This window comes from Rana temporaria, chromosome 1 (genome assembly GCF_905171775.1).
Source record: "Rana temporaria chromosome 1, aRanTem1.1, whole genome shotgun sequence".
In the NCBI taxonomy this organism is placed as follows: domain Eukaryota; kingdom Metazoa; phylum Chordata; class Amphibia; order Anura; family Ranidae; genus Rana; species Rana temporaria.
In genome coordinates this window covers 559,760,612-559,783,016 of record NC_053489.1, presented here as the reverse complement: position 1 = coordinate 559,783,016, position 22,405 = coordinate 559,760,612, and the positions used below count along the sequence as shown (strand labels likewise).

The 22,405-nt window shown below is 42.1% G+C and overlaps 1 protein-coding gene across 1 annotated transcript in view; it reads left to right on the top strand.

The window, feature by feature from the left end:
* Positions 1–22,405, top strand: part of LOC120921252 — a 140,758-nt gene that overhangs the window by 108,858 nt on the left and 9,495 nt on the right. The window contains exons 23-27 of the mRNA XM_040333973.1: positions 372–540; positions 2,510–2,711; positions 11,876–12,006; positions 17,415–17,581; positions 20,421–20,575. Coding sequence (XP_040189907.1) covers positions 372–540; positions 2,510–2,711; positions 11,876–12,006; positions 17,415–17,581; positions 20,421–20,575 — 824 coding nt within the window. The remainder of the gene's footprint in view (positions 1–371; positions 541–2,509; positions 2,712–11,875; positions 12,007–17,414; positions 17,582–20,420; positions 20,576–22,405) is intronic.

Below are 22,405 nucleotides of genomic sequence, written 5' to 3'. Positions count from 1 at the left end.
GTATTTGTATCAAATTACAATAGGATATCATTTAGAGCCGGTTCACACTTAGGCGGTACGACTTTGGGGGCGACTCCGCAAGGCGTCCTGAAGATGACTTCAGAGGCGACCTGCAAAATGACCTCTGTATAGAAGTCAATGCAAGTCGCCCTGAGCCGCCCCCGAAGTCGTACAAGAACCTTTTTCTAAGTCGGAGCGACTTGCGTTGCTCCTATTAGAACGGTTCTATTGCATAGAATGGGACACGACTAGTCAGGCGGCTGAGCCGCCTGACGAGTCGCCCCAGTGTGAACCGGCTCTAAGAGATTGTGTTTTTAAATAAATTAGATCATAAGATCCATTAATGTGCCGTATCTATTTTAATGTTATAGGAATATGTTTCGATCTTCGCTACTGTTTAGCTTTCTGTGATGGAGAGAATTTCTTAAGGTCATGGAACCTAGCGAATCGTTTAAATGACCAGTCATTGACTGTCAATGTCAACAGGAATAAAAAACCTGATGGGGTCCAAGAGATTGTTACAATGAAGAACTTTCCAAGGTGGGTGACTACACTTATAGAGATTTGTTGACGTCAGTGATTTACTGTAATGAGCTAGGCGAAGAGTCATGGGTTCAGTAAATTGTAAGAGATTTATTTGACAACTATTTGCAAGATAGTACAAAATGCTGTAAACCAAGAATGTGTGTGTGAGCCGCTCAGGCTGTATGAGAATGAAGTCTGTGAGCGCTGGCTAGGAAGGGAGCTCCAGGGACACCCAGCCACTTTCCCAAATACTGGAGCCTCATGTGGTCACCAGCAGTGCCTGCTCCCACCTGCCTCTTGGGCCTTACTGTTGGCCAATGAAGGCGGAGAGGTCCAGGCGGAGCCGCTTTTTCCTAGCAGCCAATTGGAGGAGTTTTCCCTCATGGGGCATGCTGGAGAGGAGTATTTCTGTGGCGGAAGCCGTTGTTCTTGGTTCTTCGCGGGTTCCTGGTTCCAGGTGCGGCACTCACCTTTAGGGTGTGCACACATCGCGGGCCCCACCACTATGGTCTACCTGGCCTGGGGTCGCGCGCAACGCGGAGTTCCGGACTCTGGGCCCTCCTGGCCTGAAGAAACTAATGCCGCAACGGGGCCCCAGTGACTGACTGGGTCCCCCTTCTACTGAGGAGATCCCAGGCTGTATGCCGTTTGGTGGGGGATCGGCTTGAGGAGAACCCGGAGGCAGGTTGCCCAAAAGGGCTTGAACGAACCATCGGGGATCTGGTGACTGGGACATTGACAGGTACACTTCCACTGTCAACCGGTGACCCGAGCGTAAATTTACTGGGAGGATAAGCTCAACTATTTAGCTCATCCAAGTTCTAGGCCTGTGGCAGAGGCCCCATCAGAGCCAGGTCTGTGGCAGAGGCCTGCTCCTCCCAGCATCCTTAAAGTGGCACTTCGGCTGCCAGGCCTTTGGCAGGGGTCTGTCCGAGGGCACTTCACCCACTCTGGCTGGAGTGGCGATGAACTGTACTACTATTACTGAAAGCAGGATTGCTTTGTTCTTCATCCAAGCCTGATACCGCAAAGTTCTTTACTTCATCAACCTTTCCTGTCCTACCTCATGTTGATGTTGGTCGTGTTGGGCCGAGAAATAAAGCATTCAGAAAACCTGTTTCGCTGATTGGACATTCATTTACTGCTCTACTCACTACTATCACCCCTAGACAACGATTAGAGGTAACTTAATATGCTGATCCCAAATCAACCAGCGGCTCCTGAGGGGGTAGCGCTACATAAGCATAATGAAGAGCTATGAGAATCTATGAGTTAAGCTCCAGACACATTTTTTAATAGAATGGGGTAGGGTTTGTCTCTCTATCAAACTTGTATTGCTGTCTGTGTACCTGTAAGGGAAAATTCCCCTTTCTTCCTGTTCTTGAAACATCTGTCCCTTAGTCAAGAAGTGAGGGAAAATCTCCCATATAGGTTATTACCAGTAATAAAACCCTAACAAAAATTGTAAACCTTTTCCACTATGCTAAAGAAGGTGTTTTAGTGCTGTCTGTGTCTCCATTACGGAGGTTTTTCCTTATTTCCATTTTGTGTCAGCAGCATAGAAAGCAATAGAAAATCTCCATAATAGGGACAGAAACAACAATAATCACGCTTTGGAGTTCTACTTCACAGTGTATCTAAAGACAAATTTTTTTTTCTTGATTTTGGATAAAGTAAAGGAGGGTTATAACCCACATCTTTTTTATTACTTCATCTGTGTCCCATTGGGGAGATCTCCCTTAATTTCCTGTCTCATATTCAAAACAGGAAGTGAGAAGAAATCCAGGTATGTAAATAGGGTCACCAGAACTAATGTCTGTGAAAATGTGAGAAATTTCTATTGGCCTAAAGTTGCACGTTGTGTCTGTGATACACACATGTAATAGTTATTGTGATAACCTCAAATTTAAAAAAAATAGCAAATCCTTTTAAGTGTATTAGTGTGCATATTGCGAATTAAGGCTTTGTGTTTTTGTCATCTTAGATATGCGGTCTGCAGGAGTGTGAGACCTGGAGTGGTCACTGTGTGGAATATTCTGAAGTCAAAATGTAAGGGCAGTGCAGTTCGAGTGGAGAGAGGCCTGATGGAGAGCAGTGATGTTGTTCTGATCAGGGACATGAAACTCTACATCCTCACTGACCGGGGAATGGCTTCCTTCACTGACACGCCTAGGCCTATATTTCAGGTACAGCGCACAATAAATTCTCTTCTACTATATAATTTAATATTATTGCTTCATATTAGTAAAGGGTTTGTGGTTAAAGTTAATATGCCACCCCTACACAGCGTAGACATACATTCTGCATGCTGAGCCACATTCTGATGCCTTCTTGTAAACTGGTTCAGCCCATAAACAGCCTGTCTTCATTGAAACACACTTTAATTCTATTTATTTCAATTCCTTTCCATCACATTTGATATTATAGAGCAGTGTGGTGAAATAATTCAATCTGTGTACAGAAATAATTTCCTATACCATTTCCCTGGTAATTCTTGGTACTTAAAAGAATATGTTTTTCAAATTTGGAAATGTTAAAAACCGAAAAAAAAAACACGCATGCTCAGAATTATGTAAGAGACGGGAGCGCTCGTTCTGGTAAAACTAGTGTTCGGAATGGAGATGGCACATTCGTCACGCTGTAACGGACTGAAAAGCACAAAGACTGAAAAGCGCAAATCGTCTCTCACCAAACTTTTATTAACACGAGGATCAGCAAAAGCAGCCCAAAGGGTGGTGCCGTTTGATTGGAACTTCCCCTTTAGAGTCCTGTCATACGTGGTGTACGTCACCACACTTTGGACGGGTGGTATTTGGCCTGAATGTGTGTATGCAAGGCAGGCTTGAGAGGAAAATTTCCTGCGAGAAAAACGGTTGTGTGTACAAGGCATAAGAATTTCACTCTTCCCACTGACTATGAATGTATTGCTCCTGACCCCTGATTAATTTTAGCTAGGGTTTCCCTAAAACCTGAAAATTATTACACGGGTTCAGTAAAAAGAGTAAAGAGTAAGAGTAAAAAGATTGAGAAAGACATTCAAAGAGTTTTGGTTTTATGCAAAGTGCAAAAGTCCATGACAACCTGTAACATATCTTTATTACAGTACTCGCATTACTTGAAAGACAAATTCTAATTGGACACTATGGGGCAGATCCACAAAAGAATTACGCCGGTGTATCTATTGATACGCCGCGTAATTTCAAATTTCCAGCGTTGAATCTTTGTTTTGTATCTACAAAACAAGATACGACTGCATCTAGGCTCGATCCGACTGGCGTACGTCTTAGTACGTCGTCGGATCGTAGATGCACTAGGTGGCGTTTCCATCGAATTCCGCGTTGAGTATGCAAATTAGCTAGTTACGGCGATCCACGAACGTACGCCCGGCTGGCGCATTTTTTTACGCCGTTTGCGTTCGGCTTTTTCCGGCGTATAGTTACCCCTGCTATTATGAGGCGTACTCAATGTTAAGTATGGCCGTCGTTCCCGTGTCGTTCGCGAATAGGGATTTGCGTAGAATGACGTCACCGTCGTAAACATTGGCTTGTTCCGGTTTAATTTCGAGCATGCGCACTGGGATACCCCCACGGATGGCGCATGCGCCGAAAAAAAAAACATTGTTTACATCGGGTCACGACGTATTTACATAAAACACGCCCCTATCACATCGATTTGAATTGCGCGCCCTTAAGCCGCCAAAGATACACTACGCCTCCGTAATTTACGGCGCGCATTCTTTGAGGATTCCAAAAAAAAAGTAAGTTACGGCGGCTTAGTGTATCTTAGATACGCTACGCCCGACGCAAATATGCGCCGATGTACGTGGATCTGCCCCTATGAGTTTGGATAGCGTGGAGGGATTAGAATACCTGTTTTTTATTGCTACCTTTGACCCCTTTGGGAGGATTCACCCTCTCTATTTGTCCTATTTACCATTATTATTGAAAGTGAAAAAATCCCCAATTGTGAGTTGTCCCCAGAATAGTAATAGAGTGGAAATCTGCCAATGGGGACATCAGTTCTGTTGACCTGAGGGGATATCTCCAATTTGAAGGAATTAAAGGAATTAAAGATAAAGCTCTACAATTGGACAAAGGTGGTATAAAAAAAATGTCCAGAGTAATTACCCTACCCTTCTCTATCCAAAATTAAACAAAAAAAAAACGTTTTGCCTAAAGTTCTACTTTAAAGAGGAAATTACCTGGAAGAAACAAAAAAAAGACAGCCAGCATGCAAATTACTAGCTACCAGTATTTACTCTTTTTAGCTAAGCTTTCCCCAATAATGACTTACCATTTTTACTATTGGCTTACACTGTGCAGTGTGTCTGTGTGGAGGTGGCCATCTTGGTAGAAGCATGTTGCCATGTTGAACTTCCAGTGACCAGTATGAGAGAGTGAGAGCGATTAATACAAAATTTAACACACCTGCTCTCCACTCACAACTGAGACCTTGTAACACTAAAGAGTCACATGACACCGGGGGGTAAAATGGCTAATTGGGCCCTATTTGGACATTTTCATTTAGGGGTGTACTCACTTTTGTTCCCAGCGGTTTAGACATTAATGGCTGTGTGTTGAGTTATCTTGAGGGGACAGCAACTTTACACTGTTATACAAGCTGTACACTCACTACTTCAAATTGTAGCAAAGTGTAATTTCTTCAGTGTTGTCACAACAGCTATGCAGACCAATTTTTTATTTCAATATATTTTTATTGGATTATTCAAAATTTTACAATAGTAGCAAATAAAATAACAATGTTTTACAGTATACAAGAGGTGAAATAGCATACATTTTCGATTGCACATATACAATGCTAGTTAGGAAGTTGAGTATATACAATACTGTTTAAATAAGGTAGAGAATTCCAAGTGATACTTAATGTTGAAACAAAAATCTAATTTCAATCGTAGAAGGGAGGATTGAACACTCCCAAACACCCCCGAGGGGACTCACAGTGCCCGGGAGGCAATCCTTCCATAAGAGATGTTAACTAAACAAAAAGAGTAAATAATAGTATTAAATTAAATGAAGCAAATCATGTCAGGGTATCGTACCAGAGATTCCAAGTAGCCCAATGGATCGTATATTTATGAAGTAAGCCTAAGGATGATGCCAGTATTTTTTCATAGGAGTTATGAAGGTTGGTAAGGTCAACAGCATCATCGGGAGATGGCGGATTAGAATCTTTCCATTTCCTAGTAATAGATAGTCTAGCCGCTAAGAGGAAGTGAGTTACAATTCTTTGTAGATTAGCTGGGAATTTTTCTATTCCCAGGGATAACAGAGCCAATGCCGGATCGGGTGTTACTTGTGTTTGTGTCAAATCAGAAATTATTTGGAAAATTTTTGTCCAGTAGTTGTTAAGCTTAGGGCAGCTCCACAATATATGAAATATGTCCCCTTTAGCAGTACAAAGTCTCCAACACGTGTTGGGGGATTGGGAATTAAATTTGGACATTACTGCTGAAGTATAATACCAACGTAGAGTAATTTTGGTAGATAATTCCCATAGGGAGGTGCACTTAGAAGCAGATTGATTGGCTTTGCAAGCTATATGCCATTGGTTATCTGTAAAGGAACATTTAAGGTCTTTTTCCCACTGTAGATGAGAAGAAGATTTAGTGAAAGTACGTTTTTGTTGCATTAAATTATAGAATAAGGAAATGCCTCTTTTTTGTTTTACTGTTGATGTCAAATAGGACAAAGCTGAAGTGTGAATGAGCTTAAAGAAATGGCCTAGTTTATATAAACAATGTACCACTTGTGTATATTGAGAATAATTAATGTGAGGTAGGTCATATTCGGATTGAATAGATTGGAAGGATTTAATGTATCCATTCGAGTAAAAGTCCTGTAGATAATTAATGCCTTTTTTGTGCCAGGAAGCAATCGGAATGTGACTAATAAGAAGGTATAAAGCTTGGATAGGGACCTTAATATCAATGCTGGGATCTGTTAGTTCAGAAGAGGTCAAGAATTTAAGCCATGTTTTAATGGAAACAGCCATTGTAGGTGGTAGATGTGTTGGGATTGTAACCCCCAAAATGGCCCCATACAACCAAATATTGGTTGGGCCATACGTACAGTAACTGGATTCAATATTACCCCATTGAGTAGTAGAAGTAGTGTTAAACCACTCTCTCACTTGGGTTAGAATGGAGGAATGATAATAATCTTGAAAGTCAATGTATCCCACTCCTCCAGACATTCGATGTTTAATTAATTTGTTATGAGCACATCTAGACCTCTTTCCCTTCCAAACAAATTTGGATAAAAGCGTTTGCAAGGATTTAAAAAAAATATTGGGAATAGGAATAGGTAAATTCCGAAAAAAATATAACACCTGTGGAAGATGAATCATTTTGAAAGCAGATAATCTGCCCCACCAAGAGAATTCGTGCTTGCTCAGATTTTGAAGGTCTGCTTGTAATTTACTTCTAAGGGTAAGGTAATTATATTCATATAGTGATTTGGTAGTTCTGGTGAGGTTGATACCCAAATATGGAATTGTAGTGTCCTCCCAGATGTAAGGGAACTGGTGCTGTAATAAATTTCTGGACACAGCATCAATGTCCAAAATGGATGATTTTAAAGCGTTCGCTTTGTACAAAGAGACCTCACCAAACCAGGATAACATTTTTTGAACTTCAGTTAAAGAGGAAAAAGGATCGGTTAACATCAAGATTATGTCGTCTGCAAATAAGCTAATTTTATGGGCCAGTTTTCCTATATTAATTCCTGATATGTTGTCATTAGTTCTAATGTGCTCAGCCAGGGGTTTAATCATCATATTAAAAATTAGAGGGGACAATGGGCAGCCCTGTCGGGTACCATTAGAGATATGGAAAGGTTTAGAAAGAAGGCCGGAAGCAAAGACTCGGGCTGTGGGAGTGGTATAAAGGGCCAGTATAGCATCGAGAATGGGACCCTTAAAGCCAAATTTTTGAAGGGTCAGGTTCAGGTAATCCCAATTAACTCTGTCGAACGCCTTCTCTGCATCTAAAGAAAGAAGCAGAGAAGGCGTTCCGGTCAGTTCCACATTATGTATTATATTTATTAGTCTTCTAGTAGCGTCTGAAGTTTGGCGTCCTTTAGTAAAAACCAGTTTGGTCCGTGTGAATCAGTCCTGGGAGAATGTGAACTAGTCTATTTGCGATCAATTTGGCGTATATTTTCAAGTCAACGTTTAGTAAGGATATTGGTCTAAAGTTGGAGGGGGAGGTGGGTTCTTTACCGGGTTTGGGTAAAGTTATTATAATGGCCGAAAGCATTTCGTTCGGAAAGGAAGAGGAGGAGACTGAGTAGTTATATAGAGTCGTCAAATGTGGGGTTAGTAAGCTTTTAAATAACTTAAAATATTCTCCAGTGTAGCCGTCTGGGCCAGGAGATTTGGATGGAGGTAGATTGTCTATGATCTTAAGAATCTCAGTTTCTATAAAAGGGGCATTCAACTGATCAAGTTCGTCTTTCGATAATGTAGGAAGTTTAATATGATCGAGGAAAGAATTGATTTCCTCGCATGTTGGCTGGTGTGTGTCGGTATCCAGTTTGAGATTGTATAAGTCATTATAGTAAGTGCTAAATGCATCAGCAATGGATTGAGGATTAATAAGTTTATCTCCTGATAATGGGTGATAGAGATAGGCTATTCTAGTTTTAAATCTTAGACCTCTAATGCGGTTGGCCATAATCTTACCCGCTTTATTGTTGGCAGTGTATGAGGTGGCTTTTAATTTTCTCAGTTTAAACTCATAAGAGTCAAGGAGCAGGGATCGTAAGTCATGCCTAAGTTTAAATAGTTGGGATTGAAGGTATTGCGATGGGTTAGTTTTATTTTTTAAATCAGCGTCTGCAATTTTGGTAGTCAGTTCATCCAGTTTTTTAATTCTTAATTTTTTAGCCCGTGATCCAAGTTGGATAAAAAGGCCTTGCATAAAGACTTGTGAGCGTTCCACACCACCGCCAGGTCAGACACTGATCCAATATTGTCAGAGAAAAAATTGGCCAATTTTTGGTTAAGAAATGAAGCATTGTTCGGATTTTGCATTAAATAATTATTGATACGCCATAAATATGAATTTTGTTTAAAAGTGTTATTAGCCAATTTAATACTAACGGGTGCATGGTCTGACCAGGTGATAGTGTGGATACGGGATTCTAATATGTTTTGTAACAACCATTTATCAGACACGAACAAGTCAATTCTGGAGTAAGTGTTGTGACGTGAAGAAAGGAACGTATAATCCTTCTCTGTCACGTGACAACATCTCCATATATCAAACAGATCATTATCGTTAAAAAAGGAGTTTAGTGGAGATGATAGCCTTTTAGAACTGGAGGATGAATCAATAGTCACATCTGGAACCAAATTAAAATCCCCACAAATTAGTAAAATACCTTTCTGTACCTCATACATTTTTTTAAGTAAAGATTTAAGAAATTTCATTTGACCGTGGTTTGGTGCATAGATATTAGCAATAGTATAGAGGACATTGTCCAACATACAAACCAAAATAATAAATCTACCGCCAGGGTCAGTGGTGAAAGACAGTAGCTGAAAAGATAGAGTGTCACGGATAGCAATGAAGACTCCCCTTTGTTTTTTGGAAAAGTCAGCCTTAAAAATGTGTGGAAAAGATTTATGACAACATTGAGGAGCTGCTCCATGAATAAAGTGCGACTCTTGTACGCAAAGTACATCACTGTTGTGGGAGATAGCAGTTTTCCACAGTGAAGTTCTTTTGGCTGGGTGGTTTAACCCTTTTACATTTAACGTTAGAAAATTAATAGACATTTCAAGGATTAATTGAATAACTTGTATTGTAAAATGAGAAAATACTCACTTCTAAGAAAATAAGTTGTAGAGAAAAAGCTAATTATATGTTGGTAAACTCTGGAGATTGGAGGTTTATGAAGAAAATATTTACTTATATAATATCACCTCTGCATATAAAGAAAAAATAAATAAGGAAGGAAGTGGAACAAAGCAAACGGAAAAACAAAAACAAAGACAAATATGTAGCAAAAAGTTGCTTAAAGCAAAACAAACAAAAAAAATGTTGCTTTCCTATAGCAACTTATGTTTACCAGAAAAAATAAAAATACTTCCCACATCCGTGGGACGATGAGCAATGCAATAACATATGCAGAGAAAAAAAACAAAAAACAAAAAACAAAAAAAAAATGTCGGGTGTAAAAATCAAACCGACAGAAATGGTGGGCAATGTTCAAACAGTAAAAGGGTGCAAGACAAGTATCCAGGGGATATTGTTGCAATGTAAAATAACAGGTATAATAAATACATTTTCATTGTGTCACTTTGCAGAGGGGTTATGATATCCTGTGTGTTTTCCTTTCCCTAGGCGGGCTCCTTCCAAAGCCTTTCTTTCTTCAGCAGAAATTTCAGGGATGATGCCCCATGAGTGGAGTAGTCGTAGTCCGTCCAAAGGTTTAGAGATGGTGGTGATAGTCCCATTATAGGTTATCAGCAGTGTGGCCGGATGTCTCCACTTGTACGGAATTTTATGGTTGTTCAAGGCTTTTGTGGTAGATTTTAGCTGTCTCCTCAAATTTAAAGTGTATTGTGACAGGTCTGCGTATATACGGATCTCATTATAAGGTGCAGGAAGCTCCGGTTGTGATCTAGCTTTAGCCAATAACTTCTCTTTAGTGGGAAAAAAATGGATCTTCATAAGAACGTCACGTGGGATGGATGCTTCTAGGTGTTTAGGCTTAGGGATGCGATGTATGCGATCTATCATTCTTTCAATAGGGGATATGTCTGGCAGTAAAGTCGCTATCATGTCACCCGCAAATGTTTGTAATTCTGCCTGAGTGATCGATTCGGGTACCCCCCTCAGTTTAAGATTTTCTCTTCTTGATCGATCCTCCAAATCTGCGATTTTTGCGCGCATCCAATCTGCATCTTCCATTTGCTCTCTATATGCATCCACCAAGTCATTCACAGTATGAGCTTGTTCTTCTATTTTATTTTCCATATGATAAACACTCTCACCTAAGCCTTTCATTTCAACAGTAAAGCTATTAAACATAGTTGAAATATTCACCATGAGAGAAGATTGAAGAGACAGAAGCATGTCCTTCATGGTTGTGTCAAGGACCGGTTGTCCTGAAGTAGGATAGTTGGCAATAGGCGACACTATTTTGAGGCCTACTTGATTTTGGCATAGCAACGCCATGTCACTGACTGAGGCCTGGTCAGTATAATCATATCTCATCTTAGCTTTAGCTGGGCTCTGAGAAGATGGACTGTGTAAAGGAGAGATCTCCGCGTTCACTGTGTGATTTTCATAGTCCCAGGAGTCCAGATTCTCATCTGGGAGATCAGTGTATGAGGAGGTTGAATTTACCTCAGAGCTGCGGGGGCCATTTTGAAGCTGATCCTTCCCTGTGGCTGACATAACAGATGTGTCAGTAAGCTTTTTAGGGCGATTTTCTTTGTTCCGCTTGTGGGACTGCATCGTGTGTGGTCCCCCCTCTCAGGGTATATAGTTTTGGCGTCTGGATGATCGGTGTATCGATCGTTTGGCCGCTGATTCCCCCGATTCAAGTCAGAGCTGTCTGCTCAGGCTTCCATCATGTCCACGCGCAAGCCACGCCCCATGCAGACCAATTTGATGCAGTGTGCAGTGTATGGTATGAGCACTGACAGACTGACCCCCCACCCCTTCAACCTTAGCAGCAATGCTGGCAGCACTCATACGTCTATTTCCCAAAGAAAACCTCTGGATATGACGCTGAGCCCGTGCATTCAACTTCTTTGGTTGACCATGGCAAGGCCTGTTCTAAGTGATACCTGTCCTGTTAAACCACTGTATGGTCTTGGTCTTGGCCACAGTGCTGCAGCTCAGTTTCAGGGTTGGCAATCTTCTTATAGCCTTGGCCATCTTTATGTAGAGCAACGATTCTTTTATTTTCAGATCCTCAGAGAGTACTTTGCCATGAGGTGCCATGTTGAACTTCCAGTGACCAGTATGAGAGAGTGAGAGCGATTAATACCAAATTTAACACACCTGCTCTCCACTCACAACTGAGACCTTGTAACACTAAAGAGTCACATGACACCGGGGGGTAAAATGGCTAATTGGGCCCAATTTGTATATTTTCAATTAGGGGTGTACTCGCTTTTGTTTCCAGCGGTTTAAACATTAATGGATGTGTGTTGAGTTATCTTGAGGGGACAGCAAATATACACTATTATACAAGCTGTACACTCACTACTTCAAATTGTAGCAAAGTGTAATTTCTTCAGTGTTGTCACAACAGCCATGCAGACCAATTTGATGCAATATGTGAAATATAAAATACATACTTTATCTCCATAGACTCTTTTGATATATGACCTACTAAAGAAGAAATATATCAGCAGGAAGACTGGTCTTTACATTATTCCATGTCCAAAGCATGAATATAGGATACTCGATGGAGGGCTACTCCTGGGGCTCTCAGAGAATAGGTAAGTCAGACACTTGGAGAGGTATGGTAAAGTGTGGGAGCAGGGAAACATTTGTCTCTCACTCTCGTTCCTATTATGCTCATGAAAGTGTGACTCCAACAGTTTGACCCAAGCAGTGGTTCAGTTAGTACAGTTGGACTTTGGCTAAGGCCCCATACACACGATAGAATCCATCCGCTGAAAAATCCCAGCGAATGGGTTTCAGCGGATAGATCCTATGGTGTGTACACTCCAGCGGATCTTTTCCGCGGATATTTCTCCCCTGGGATGGATTCCAGCAGATAAATATTTGCTGACATGCTAAACAAATCTATCCGCTGGAATCCATCCCAACGGATGGATCCGCTGGTCTGTATAGACTCACCGGATCCATCCGTCCGAAGGGATCCCCCGCATGCGTCGTAATGATTCGACGCATGCGTGGAATTCCTTATATGACAGCGTCGCGCACGTCGCCGCGTCATAATCGTGGCGACGGCACGACACGTCATCGCCAGAGGATTTCGGCGCGGATTTCAATGCGATGGTGAGTACACTCCATCGCATTGGAAATCCGCACAAATCCTCGAGAGGATTTATCTGCGGAAACGGTCGGATAAATCCTCTCGTGTGTATGGGGCCTTAGAGCTAATACAACTCAGAAATGTCATTAAAAGAGGCTGGACCCCCCCCCCCCCCCACCCTATTCTTACCCTCAATCTTTCACACCCCTTTTTCTTTTCTTTCTTCTACCTATACAACCTAATTCTTGGACTGGCTAAGCTCAACTCCTAGAATACCTTTTTGCTGGGATGGTCAAGTTGGTCATAGTGTATAATAAATCCCAGAATTCCTTCCAAGCCTTTCCCTTTCTTTTTGCATGTGACTTCTCCTTTAAAGGAGTGCGAAGCCGGACGCCTTTTTTGTCACTTTTTGCCTTTTCACCTTCCCTCGCCTCTATTTATTTTGGCTACATGAAGGGTGTAGAGACCAGTATTTGCTATTCTTTAGACTTCACCTTGCCGTTAGTCCATAGATGTTTGTATAGCTTTGAAAATGTGATACTTAATTTTGTGACTTTGACGTTGTATTGTCTGGTTAACCTGTGTGTGATTTATTATTTTCAATAAAATGTTTTTGGATCAAAAAAATTTAAAGAGGCCTACATTTCTGCAAAGTATTCCCATTTACTGGGTGTTTTTAAAGTGAAGTTCCACCCATAAATATAACATTACATCAGTAGTTTTAAAAAAATGTCATTAGTCCTTTAAGAAGAAAAAATCTTTTTTAGATGCCTTCAAAGTGTTGTTGCTAGGCAGAATAGTTAATCTTCCCACTTCCTGCACCTAGGTGCTTAAGCTTCCTAACCTACACCGCAGAGACTCCTGGGAATGTAGTGGGTGTAACTTTCCAGGAGTCTGTGCACTCCCCAGTCTTGAAGAATCATGTGACTTGGACAGTACAGGTGCTGAAACCTGATCTGAAAGGCTGAAATCCAGGAAGTCATACAGTCTGGCTTCATGATGCCCACACTTAAGATGGCCCCAGTCAATTTCTATTTTATAAAGTGTCTAAATGCTGTAACAACCTAACAAAACGGACCTTAGTTTACAGACTAACTTTACTAGAATACATTAAGCTTGTGTATTACAGGGGTATTTATATATAAAAAGTGAAATTGTGGCCGGAACTCCGCTTTAAATAATGAAAACGTTTATTATGACTTGTAAGCTGAATACTAATATCTGCTTTAAATAATTAAATTGATAAATTAAACTTAAAAATAAAAAAAAACTGTTGTACAAAGGCTATTCTCATCAGCTCCCACTTGCCACCTCCTCTGTTCCCACGATCCTGAAGCTAAATTTGATGCTTTAATACTTATGTGTTGCTATAGTGTATCCCAAGTGTATCTGTAGCCAAAGCATTTTTAGGTTTGGATGGAGTGGGGAGGATTAGAACCACTGTCATATTTTACTCTTATTTGAGAGATTCCTTTACTGGTAAAAAGTTCAAAACTGGAGCAGTGAGGGAAATCTCTCTAACAGAGCGCTGAATAGCAGTAAAACCTGTCCGGAGTTCTAACCTTTCCATGTTCTATCTAAAACTTAGTGATACTAATGTCTTGTTTTTTTAGTTAAAAATAACAAACATGTTATACTTACCTGCTCTGTGCAGCGGTTTTGCACAGAGCAGCCCAGATCCTCCTCTTCTCGGTTCCCTCTTTAAAGCTCCTGGCCCCTCCCTCCTGTTGAGTGCCCCCACAGCAAACTGCTTACTATGGGGGCACTCGAGCCGAGCCACAGCTCCCTGTGTGCATTTAGACACAGAGTTGCGGTCTGGCCCCACCCTGCCCCCTTTCTCTCCTCATTGGCTGACCGACTTTGATTGACAGCAGGGGGAGCCAATTGCGCCACGCTGCTGTCTCGGTCAATAAAGAGGGAGAGTCCCAGACAGCTAAGACTCTCCTGCAACATCACTGGGTCGAGATGGGTTTAGATAGGTGTTAAGTGTGGCTGAGGAAGGGTGCTGCTGCACAAAGAAGGCTTTTTTATCTGTGGCGGTTGGTGCTCAATTTTTTTCGTGGAGGGTGGCAAACAAACGATCTATCACTTGCTCGCTCATCTGCCTGCCGGCCCTGCACTTACGTAAAAAGAAAATATGGACAGCCGCACTCCAAAAAACCTTAAACATAGCTATGATTAAGCACTAATTTATAGTGCAAAACGCATCAGCTGTTTTACTCCTGTGTAGTGTGCTGTGACTTGTAGTACATTTTTCCTTTTTAATAAAGACAACCATCAACGTTTTTTGGAGTGCGGCTGTCCATATTTTCTTTTTACATTTGTTGCCTTGTGCATTGCCAGCACCCTTGATCTCCTGAGACTACACTGATCATCCTAACACAATCCACCTGAAGCGGTAACTTTCTTTCATTGTCTTGGCCCCACACTTACCCCCTCCAGGTTGCGGCTTCTCCACTGCATCTCCTCCTGAGTCCCGATGGTCGCTTTTCCTTCTGGCCAATCAGGTCTTAGGACTCCCGGCCAATCAGGTCTTAGGACTATCGGCCAATCAGATCTTGGGACTCCCAGCCGATTGGATCTCAGGATTGGCCAGGAGGAGAAGCAGAAATACATTAGCGAATATTAATTTGCTAATGCCACACAAGTGGGTGGGCTTGTGGCGCAGTGGTCACCAAATTAGAACCTCATGCTCTAAACATGTACTTAAAAAATATATATATATATATATATATATTGGAGATTATGGGTCAGGCGCATACATTATCTGCCTTTACAACCACTTTGAAGAAACAAATTGGAAAAGATATTTAAATAATCATTCTTATAGAAAATATATGTAACAGTCAATGCAAAAGTGCATGTTTTGGAGGAGTTTACTTGGGTCCTCAGACAGCAAACAATGGAACAGTTGAAAACTTACTCCAAGTAATTTCTTATATGTTTGCTATTTATGTGCTAAATTGTTTTCTGTACAGATAGGGCCAGATTCTCGTCCAGCGGCGTAATTTTGTGCGGGCGTAACGTATCCGCTTTACGTTACGCCTCCGCAACTTAGACGGGCAAGTGCTGTATTCTCAAAGCACTTGCTCTATAAGTTGCGGCGGCGTAGCGTAAATCGGCCGGCATAAGCCCGCCTAATTCAAATTTGGATCAGGGGGGGGGGGTGTTTTATGTAAATGTACTGTGACCCGACATGATTGACGTTTTTCCCGAACAGCGCATGCACCGTCCGTGGAATTTCCCAGTGTGCATTGCTCCAAAGTACGCCGCAAGACGTCATTGGTTTCGACGTGAACGTAAATGACGTCCAGCCCCATTCACGGATGACTTACGCAAACGACGTAACTTTTACAAATTTCGATGCGGGAATGACGGCCATACTTAACATTGGTACGCCGCAGTTATACCTCATATAGCAGGAAAATGGCGTATCTTTTCTGTGTCGGCCGCGCGTACGTTCGGGAATTCACGTATCTAGCTAATTTACATATTTTGACGCGTAAATCAGCTTACACGCCCCTAGCGGCCAGCATAAAAATGCAGTTAGGCTCCGACGGCGTAAGAGACTTACGCCAGTCAGATGTACCGTATTTTCCGGCGTATAAGAGGACTTTCTAACCCCTTAAAATCTTCTTAAAAGTCGGGGGTCGTCTTATACGCCGGTAACCTAACCTTACCTTATCCCAGAATCCCGGCCATACGATTTTTCAAAAGCCGCGCCTCCTACGTCTTCTGTTCCGTGATAGGCGGAAACACTCCGCTTCCCAGGAGGCACTGTGTTCAGTGTCCGCCTATCACGGAGGCCCTCTCGTCCTGTGTTTAGTGTCCGCCTATCACGGAGGCCCTCTCGTCCTTGGACGAGAGGGCCTCCGTGATAGGCGAACACTGAACACAGTGCCTCCTGGGAAGCTGAGTGTTTCCGCCTATCACGGAACAGAAGACGTAGAAGGTGCGGCTTTTGAAAAATCGTACGGCCGCGATTCTGCATGTCTTGGGATAAGGTAAGGGCACAGTCTGGCATGTAATGGGGCACAGTCTGGCATGTAATGGGGCACAGTCTGGCATGTAATGGGGCACAGTCTGGCATGTACTGGGGCACAGTCTGGCATGTACTGGGGCACAGTCTGGCATGTAATGGGGCATAGTCTGGCATGTAATGGGGCAAAGTCTGGCATGTAATGGGGCACAGTCTGGCATATACTGGGGCATAGTCTGGCATGTAATGGGGCACAGTCTGGCATGTAATGGGGCACAGTCTGGCATGTAGTGACACAGTCTGGCATGTAATGGTGGCACCGTGAGGCGAGGCATGACTAGTAGGAAGGGGGTAGTCTTATACGGCGAGTATATCCCAAAACCAACATTTTGGCTGGAAAATTAGGGTGTCGTCTTATACGCCCAGTCATCTTATACGCCGGCAAATACGGTAATAGAAATCTATGCATAACTGATTCTAAGAATTAGGCGCATAGATACGATGGCTCGGATTCGGACTTATGACGGCGTACATGGCGCTACGCCGTCGTAAGTCTTCTGAGAATCCGGGCCATAGTCTTTACAGCAATTTACACAGCAGCACAGTTCTGCTCCCAATGTTGTCTTTCACTGGACTTTATTGGATTATGAATCAGCAAAAACTACTGTACCTCTATCCAATTAGCAGGGCAGGATTTAGGAACATATTGGAGTGATCTTCCTGACTGTGCAATGTGGCAGAGGTGTGTAAACTGGAAGACTATCTGTAGGGAATTACAAATCCTTTGGTACAATAGTAAAGATGTAGGTAAATCAGTGGTGCATTTAGCTGTTTGTCTGGACTCCCACATAGGTAACAGAAATATTACCTGACATATATGATGATAAGGTCCCACAGTGACTATCAATCTCCAACTACTTTTGCAGAGATCATTTTGTCATCTGGAATATGGATACAGGTTTTATAAAGGAGCGGCTAAGGCCTCAGTTTAAGGACAAGCACTTGGCAATGGATCTATTGACTGAACGTGATGTATACAAAGGGGATACAAGCAAGGAACTACTGCAGCAGAAGAACCATGTAAAAGAGACAGGTAGAATCCTTATAAAGGGACATGTCTACACTTACAAATATCAGTATGTATAAGAAAATAAATGGTTTTAAAAAAGAGCTGTTCTGCAATAATTCTGTGCAACAATTGGCAAAACACTTATGCCCCGTACACACGATCGGAATTTCCGGTGGCCTAAAATCCGATGTAATTTTTCGTCTGAATTCCGTTCAAGCTGTCTTGCATACATACTGTCAGACCAAATTCCGATCGTCCAAAACGCGATGACGTAAAACACTACGACGAGCTGAGAAAAATTAAGTTCAATGCTTCCGAGCATGCGTCGACTTGATTCTGATCATGCATGGGTCTTTTCTCCGTTGGAGTTGCACACAGACGATAGAAATTTCCTATCAGTTTTTTTTTCCATCGGGAAAAAATAAAACATGTTCTATTTCTAAACACTGACGGAAACAAGTCCGATGGGGCCCACACACGATCGGAATTTCCGATAAAAAAAGTCCATCAGACTTTTTTCATCGGAAATTCCGATCGTGTGTACGCGGCATAAGTCTACCTTCTTTCTCCAGATTTTTGAAAATATGGGTAAAGACTAAGTTGATCTAAACTCAAAAACAAAAAGTTAATGAAAACCTTAAAATGTTAAAGAGTCACTAAAGGATTTTTTTTTTTAGCTAAATAGCTTGCCTTACCTTACTGCAGTCCTGGTTTCATGTCCTCATTGTTCGTTTTTGCTCTGTTGTTGCTGTAATTCCTCTCTGTTCTGGACACTTCCTGGTTGTCTGTTTCCTGATGACCACAGTACTGGGAGATTCTAGTTTCATTTTCCAAACCATCACTGCTCTATGGCTCTGTACATGCACACAGGCAGGATAACATGCAAAAATGAAACTAGATGCAAAAACGAAACTAGAAGTACATTATATGATTGATTTTTATCTATTTTTAATCAATTTTAAAAGGAATCGGTTAAATATTATGTCTCTATACCCTGTAAACAGTCATTTCAGCAAAAAAAAAAAAATTCCTTTACAACTCCTTTAACCTTCATTCACAATTGCGGTAAGCTTACTGCCCTTGGTGGATCGCTTTTCAGCAGGTGGTATAGCTGCATCTGACAAGCGTTGAGAAGGTGCTACTACAGCCTCCTAAATGGCTATTTGTGGTCTCGCACTGAAACTGCGAGCCAAGTGTTTGGCTTGCCGTTATGGTGAAGCCCCATTAAACTCAATGGGCATGTTTGACAGGTGGTGCCGCCTGCATCTGAAGTTAAAGAGGCCACGGCTCATGAAACATCACAGCTATTTTATGTATCGAGCTGTGTAGTGCTACAGTATAGATGGGCAACTGGGGGGGGGGGGGGGGCATGCTAAACCACTGTTCATCGACCTGTTTTTTACCACCCCCCAAGCTGCCTGTGTAAATAAATGTTATTATTATTATAATACAGGATTTATATAACACCAACAGTTTGTTCAGCGCTTTACAACATTAGGGCAGACAGTACAATTACAATACAATTTGATACAGGAGGGATCAGAGGGCCCTGATCGTTAGAGCTTATGCGCCTAGGTTTACGCAATAAATAGTGTGAACGTGGCCTAAATGTAATTTCAAAAGTTACTTTCAGTCTTTTTAAACTTGCAGCAGGGCCTTCTGATAGTTTATTTATTCGCCAATAATTGGTAATCTTGTCTTAAAAATCCTTGATTAAACACTTCCTGTTATGAGGTGACAACCAGCTCTGCTCCTGTGGCCCCAAAGACTGCAAGCCACGCTTTGAGCAGGCATGGTCCACCATTATCACTATCAGGAAGATGATCCTGAGCAATGACATGCCGCCTAAGCTGAAACAAGGGCATGTAGACAGGAAGTGGCTGAAAGAGGCTAGAGAAGATTAGCAATACTTGCGCCGGCGTAACGAATGCTTCTGATTCAGGAACCTCGTTACGCCGACTGCAGCCTAAGATATGCGTGGCATAAGGCTCTTATGCCCGCATATCTTAGGCTGCATTCTTGCGATGGCCGCTAGGTGGCGTTCCCGTTGTGCTCAGCGTATAGTATGCAAATTGCATACTAACGCTGATTCACAACGTTACGCGAGCCCTGCGTACGCAGTTTACGTCGTTTGCGTACGGTGGTTTTCGCGTAAGGCTGCCCCTGCTATTAGCAGGGGCAGCCAATGTTACGTATTCCTGTCGTTCCCGCGTCGCGAAATTTGAACTTTACGTAGTTTGCGTAAGTGATTCGTGAATGGCGCTGGATGCCATTCACGTTCACTTTGAAGCAAATGACGTCCTTGCGACGTCATTTGCCGCAATGCACGTCGGGAAAGTTTCCCGACGGAGCATGCGCTCTACGATCGGCGTGGGAACACGCCTAATTTAAATGATTCCCGCCCCCTACGGAATCATTTAAATTGCGTGCGCTTACGCCGGTCAATTTTAAAGAGCGCACACGCAATTTACGGAGCTACTGCTCCGGGAATCGCGGGTAGCGCAGTAAATTTGCGGGGGCGCAGGGCAAAAACGGTGCCCTGCGCCTACGTTAAAAATGCGTAAATGTTACTGAATCTACCCCACTGATGGCAATGTCTTGTCATCCAATCAGGGCTGTCTCTGGGGTGTGTGTTTTTGTATGTGTTTGCGTGTGCACGTGCGTGCATGTCACCATACAAAAGAAAATGCTTCCATCTCACATTTTCAAAGAATCAAAACTGTGTATAGCCAGCATAAGTTACAAACAAAAATATTGTATCATGTATTAGTAAGTCACTTCTGCAACAAGAAGTTTCTACAGCTTTTATGTGTTTGCAACACTTTTGTGATGAAACTTTACAGGGCCTTTTGTGCTTTTTTAGTTCTTCTGACGCCATGGGAAAGACGCAATGAGACCAAAACGGCAAAGAAACGCAGAAAGGAAAGAGAGGTGAAGAAGGAAATAGAAACAATGCAGCAGCTGGCAAATGAGAAGAATAATGCAATTGATCAGTACCTGCTTAGTGACAATGAAAAGGTAACTGTATACCAGAAATCCCATAACAGGATTTCTATAAAATAAAAAAAATATGTGATAAACGCATCAGATATGGCTAGTTATTCGTAAAAAAAATAATAATAATGCAGCATCCTGCAATGGCTTTGAATATATGAAGGGAACCTTTCAGGATAGCAATGTGGAAAAAAAACATTTGTTTATCCCTTCATCAATATGTTGTTCATCCCTTGTGATAGCAATAAAAGAGAGAAAAAAATAAAAAAAATTGCAAGATACAGTGTAAAACGTATTTTTTTTTAACCATTTGCCTCAAATCACCTACCTGGTACGTCATTGAACTTCAAGTAGTTGTACCCGGGTGATGCCTGCAGCTGTGGTGCCGTTTTTTTAGAGATGACGGTCGGCTCTCTCTCGCCACTGGGTTGTTATTACAAGCAGCGGAAGGGGACGCCACCCCCTCAATCCACCTTCCACAGCTAGCTCGGGCTCTCCCGTCCCACCGGGAGACCTTTCCCGAAGAAGCCAGAATCGGCTTTGATCAGGTCTTCGCTACGTCTTCTGGAGCCCAGATCCCTTCATTAAGAGTACCTGTCACATGCTTATGGCTGTCACAAGGATGTTTACATTCCTTGTGACTGCAAAATAAGTTAGAAAAAAAATTGAAGGCAACAGTGTAACGATAAAAAAACGAAATAAATAAATAATTAAAAAAAAAAAAATTTAAGTGCCCCCCCCCCTCTGTGTTGGCGCGAAAAAATGAACGCATGCGTCAGTCCCGCAGAAATGCAAACCGCGTTGAACCCACACATGTGAGGTATCGCCGTGAACGTCGGATCATGGGCAGTAATTCTAGCACTAGACATCCACTGTACATCTAAAGAGGTAACCTGTAAAGGCTTTTAAAGCGTCGCCTATGGATAGTAAAATTTACGTAGTTTGTTACCATTGTACAGGCGCGTGCAATTTTAAAGCGTAATGAGTTTGGTATCTATTTACTCGGAGTAACATCATCTTTTATATTTTACAAAAAAAATGGATTATGTATTGTGTTTTTCTGCAATAAAATGTAAAAAAGTGTATTTTTTCCCCAAAATTATGTTTGCAAAGCTGTTGTGCAAATACCATGTGACATAAAGAATTGCAAAATCCACCTATTTATTCTCTAGGGCCTCTGCTTTAAAAACATATATAATGTTTGCGGGTTCCAACAAATTTTTCTAGCAAAAAAAAATAAAAAATACAGATTTTTATGTATACAAAAAGTGCAGAAAATGGCTGGTTAAAGCGGTTGTATGGTCAAAAAAATTGTTTTATTTTTTTTGTCACCTGTAAGGCAAAAGGCGTAATGAGCTAGTATGCCCTGCAATATACTTACCTTAGAGCGAGGCATCGGTAACTCACCTGGTCCACGCCGAGGTAGCGGACATGTTGCCTCGGCAATGTCTTCCGGGTATCGCAGCGCTAGCGCTGTGAGTGGCTGGAGCCACGATATCATCACTCACGCGGGAGACTTCTTTCCGGCTAGGTCCGACGTCTGTCGGGCCATTAGCCGAGAATCCCCTGTGCGCATGCGCCGCTGCAGTTAGCGGCTCATTGCGAGGGGAATATCTCCTAAACCGTACAGGTTTAGGAGATATTTTTTTACCTACAGGTAAGCCTTATTATAGGCTTACCTGTAGGTAAAAGTAAAAAAAAAACACTATCAATCAATAATAAAATAACCTTTAAAATAATTTTAAACTGCTCCTCCGTGCTCATGTGCAATTGCGAACACCAGGGTTTGACAAATTTGCTTGGAATCTAGGAGCCAGCTAAAAAAGTTAGGAGCCAGAAAACGCACCCCGTCCC